The 4,395-nt window shown below is 37.3% G+C and overlaps 1 protein-coding gene across 1 annotated transcript; it reads left to right on the top strand.

Moving 5' to 3' along the window:
- The first annotated feature begins 433 nt into the window (after nt 1-433).
- LOC133300081 (probable WRKY transcription factor 7) lies at nt 434-2,200 on the top strand. The gene is made up of 3 exons (XM_061499572.1): nt 434-1,281; nt 1,402-1,527; nt 1,793-2,200. Exons 1-3 carry the CDS (start codon nt 533-535, stop codon nt 1,953-1,955), a joined length of 1,038 nt encoding a protein of 345 aa, XP_061355556.1. The 5' UTR covers nt 434-532; the 3' UTR covers nt 1,956-2,200.
- Nucleotides 2,201-4,395: the final 2,195 nt, after the last annotated feature.

Below are 4,395 nucleotides of genomic sequence, written 5' to 3' on the forward strand. Positions count from 1 at the left end.
CACCCTTACACTGCATTAAAAGAAGTTAAAGGGTCAACTCTCTCTGTGTGCCTCTCTGTCGCCAACTGACCTTTACCCCATTCTTAGCTTTCGTCTTTCCCATCAAAAATCCAACGGCTCTTACAACCTTTTGACCTTCCCACCATCTCTCTCTCTCTCTCTCTCTTAATCGTCCTATTTGTCTTCAACCCACTCTATCCCGTTAAGGGGACCCACCTAAAGAGAGATGGGTCAATGACCTAAGAAATTTCCACGTGGAGAGAAGCTATTCGTTGTTGGGTTTGACCCTTTGCATCTCCCTTTGACTAAAACGGTTTCTTTCTCAATTCCTTTCTTTTAACTCCTTTTATCCTTTCCCTCTTATTCGTCTACAACCATCTCACAACACCCAAAAGAAATAAAAAAGATTCAACCCCATGATTATTCTCCCGCAACCAATCTTCAAGCACACAAAAAAGGCTCATTTGAAAAGAAAAATTTAATTTTTTTTTCTTTCTTTCTCTTTCACTCTTTTGTTGATGGTATTGGAACCATGGCTGTGGAGCTTATAACGGGTTATGGGGGTAATAGCTTTGCAGGCAACAATGATTTTGCAGTGCAGCAAGCAGCTTCTGCTGGCATTCATAGCGTTGAGAAGCTCATGAACATGATTTCTGAACAGAAGAATCAGCAGCAACAAGCCAATGAGTCATCATCATCAAAGGATGAGTCAGAATTCGGAGCTGTTGCAGATGTTGCTGTAAACAGGTTCAGAGAGGTTATTTCTCTCCTTGACAAGCCAAGAACCGGTCACGCTCGTTTCAGAAGAGCCCCACCAAGTGTTCCACCTGTTCCTCTTCTTCAATTGCAGCAAACGGTGGATTCAAAACCCAAAAAAGACATGCTTTCTCTTCAGCACCCACACCCACAACAGCACAAAACAGAACAAGTCTCTGCTTTTAAAGCTTATTGCCCTCCTCAGAACCCTTTCACGCTCCCTCAGCAGCGTTTACCTTTACCACCAGCGAAGAATGAAACAAATGGTTCTATTAAACTTTCTGCTTCTCCATCAGTTTCTGCTGCCAAATCCTATGTGTCTACGTTATCTGCAGACAGCGAAAGTTTGCAACAGCAATCTCGTTCCTTCGGGTTCCAAATTACTCACGTGTCCCTGCAGGGGTCTTCTTATATGCGTAAACCACCACTGTCTTCAACTTCTTTGAAGAGGAAGTGCAATTCCATTGATTTTCCTGCAATCAAGTGTGGATCATCCTCTGCGCAGTGTCATTGCCCCAAGAAAAGGTATGCTAATGATGCTATACTTGTCATAATTTTTTTTTTGTTTGATCTTAGCATCAATATTGTCACTTTTTCATTACATTACATATGGCATATATATAATATAAAGTTTAAATGATGCAGGAAATTCAAGTTGAAGAGAGTGATTAGAGTTCCAGCTATTAGTTCTAAAACTGCTGATATCCCACCTGATGATTATTCGTGGAGAAAATACGGACAGAAACCCATCAAGGGTTCTCCCCATCCGAGGTATCTTAATATATTCTCTTTGCCTATGTTTATGTGCTTGGAATTTATTAAAACATATATCTCATTCAACACATAAAAAAATAGGCAGGATTCATCAAAGAGAAAAAAAAGAAAGAAAATAAGTGAATCCCATCAAATTTTTTTGTTTTGTATACTGCATGCATGAGACAAACAACACTAGAAACTATATTCACATATAATAATGTTGGTGGCTATTTATATTCTCTGAAATATTGTTAATTTGTTATGGACATTGTCATTTCAGAGGTTATTACAAGTGTACGAGCGTGAGAGGGTGCCCGGCACGCAAACACGTGGAGCGTGCTTTGGATGATTCAAACATGCTCGTTGTCACCTACGAAGGAGATCATAATCACTCGCTCACATCTTCTGAGGTGGCAAATGCTGTTGTCCTTGAATCATCTTAGGCTCGATTGGTTGATCCAACTGCTGATAATCTTTCACAAGTTTTTGTTCTCACCCATGCCATGCACTAGTTCGTCTAAAAATTATTTAATTAGCTTTGTGATTAGTCAACGCTCAGACTATGTGGCATGCTTAATTAATTAGCTTATATATGGGATTTCTTATGGTCTATGTCTTTTTATTTTATTTTTTGAAATACTTAAATACAAGAAGAGTACTGGTTGGTCTTTGTTATATATTTTATAGAGGAAGGGTAAAGAAATTGAACAACATTGATATGTTGAATTCAGAAGAAGTTTGATATATATGCAAGGAGCTTTTGGTTTTATGGCTATTATTTACCTTGATTTGATATGTCTTGTTTGCTCCTTGTGCGAATTTGAAAATGGGGACAAGAGAACAGGAAGGTATACAGTCACGGCCCCAACGGCTGGAGAAAAATGTTGCATTGCTTCGATTTGATGAGTGGGTTTCGTGTGCTTTAAGTTTTGAAAGTTGACGAGGAAACCTCATTGGTGAGGCACGCGTTATTCTATTTTTGCTTATTACGTTTGAATGAGAAAGAAGCAATGGATGGGTTTGAGAATTTTTTGACAACCTAACGAGAGGTTTATTGACTTTTGAGGATACTGATTCGACCTAGATAGGGAACAAATAACAAAGTCAAAAAGATGATTTAGGAGTTCCTACTCTCGGTTGGTTGAATCTTAAATTTTTTGTTACGACTATATCATAGGTGACGTTGGTTTTGGTTTAACACTCTTTCGCAGGGAAAAGCACCGTTTTGAAGTTTTTGGACAAAAGAATTGCCCGGTTAAAGCTGATTGGATAAGTTTTTCCAAAGTAATGCAGTCAAACATGTCACCTATGCTGACGGGACTAGTCCCGTCACTGATACTGACGGGACTCGTGCCATGTCAGCGCCACGTAGGCAATCCAATTACCGTAAATCTTCGGAAGACCATAACTTGTGACTCGGGTATTCAAATCAGATGATTTTTTTTTTGATTTCACATAATTTTTCGAGATCTACGCAATGATACCTCGTTTGACATATTTTATCTCCCACAAACATAATTTGAATTTGTAACAATTGTATCACAATCACAAGAGTGTTTATCCATAAGACTATGTTTGTGGGAGATAAAATATATCAAATGAGGTGTCATTGCGTAGATCTTGAAAAGTTATGTGAAATCAAAAAAAAAATCATCTGATTTGGATACCCGAATCACAAGTTATGGTTTTCCGAAAATTTACGGTAATTGGACTGCTTACGTGGCGCTGACGTGACACGAGTCCCGTCAGTATCAGTGACGGGACTAGTCCCGTCAGCATAGGTGACATGTTTGACTGCATTACTTTGGAAAAACTTATGCAATCAACTTTAACCGGGCAATTCTTTTGTCCAAAAACTTTAAAATGGTGCTTTAGCCCTCTTTCGCATCATTGCGTGGACTTTTTACAGTTTTTTTTTTGTATTTTTGTTGCGTTAGTACTAACACCAAAACTGGGACCTGTCGAAAAATTAGAATTATATTTTAGTATCTGATGAGTATAAAATGTGTTCTATGGTAATACTGTTTGATTTCGTTTGCAATTCCTTATTTTTCTGGTAATAAAAAGGACCAGATCTCATTTAATTTGGAATTCTAAATTAAATCGGACTTTTTTAGTCTGAGTATGCAATTATATTAAAAATTTGGTAGAGGTCTTGTCCAATTCGACCGGATTAATTGATGAATCGGCATATAAATCTTTAAAAAAAAAACTATGTAAATATATGCTATTTGCAAAAAAAAAAACTCATAATAAAATATGAGTTTAATGTTTCTGCTTTTGTTGTAGAATTTTTTTTCTATTACATCACATAAAAATGTGGTCCCATTACAAAGAGAAGAGAGAGAAAATATTTTGTGAAACTCATTCACTTTTATGTAAATGTGGCAACTTTTTTTTTCTTATAGCAAAAAGCAAAAATATTTTCCCAATAAAATATTTGCTTGTCATTTTCTTTAGGGCTAGTAGAAACCGTCGCGTCAAAGTAGGAATATCCTCCAAAATCCAATGAATTAGGATTAGATCCTCATTGAGCTACTGGGCTGGTGCCACTTGACGATCAAAGCCCGATTCACTTTTGATTAGACGAATTCTTGTGGTAGGCCCACAAGATGTTTAGGACTTAGAATCAAGCTTAGAAAATTGTAGTGTAACATGGGGAATTTGGAAACTTTTCAGCCAAATGGGAAAAACGAACAACGATGAAAGAAAAAAAAAATTGTTGGATTAATAACATGGAAAGGTGTTCCAGATGCTTTAGCTCGAGGTGACTCGAACCTGCCTGAAGGCTCAAAAGTTGGTCCATTGCGGCAGCGAAAGTATTTGTAAATTGTATAAGCATTGTAATACCCAACTCAAAATATGATGGAGAGTGAACAATAA

Source organism: Gastrolobium bilobum, unplaced genomic scaffold, assembly GCF_033153095.1.
Source record: "Gastrolobium bilobum isolate Gb01-03AN ecotype WA unplaced genomic scaffold, APGP_CSIRO_Gbil_v1 utg57927, whole genome shotgun sequence".
NCBI lineage: Eukaryota > Viridiplantae > Streptophyta > Magnoliopsida > Fabales > Fabaceae > Gastrolobium > Gastrolobium bilobum.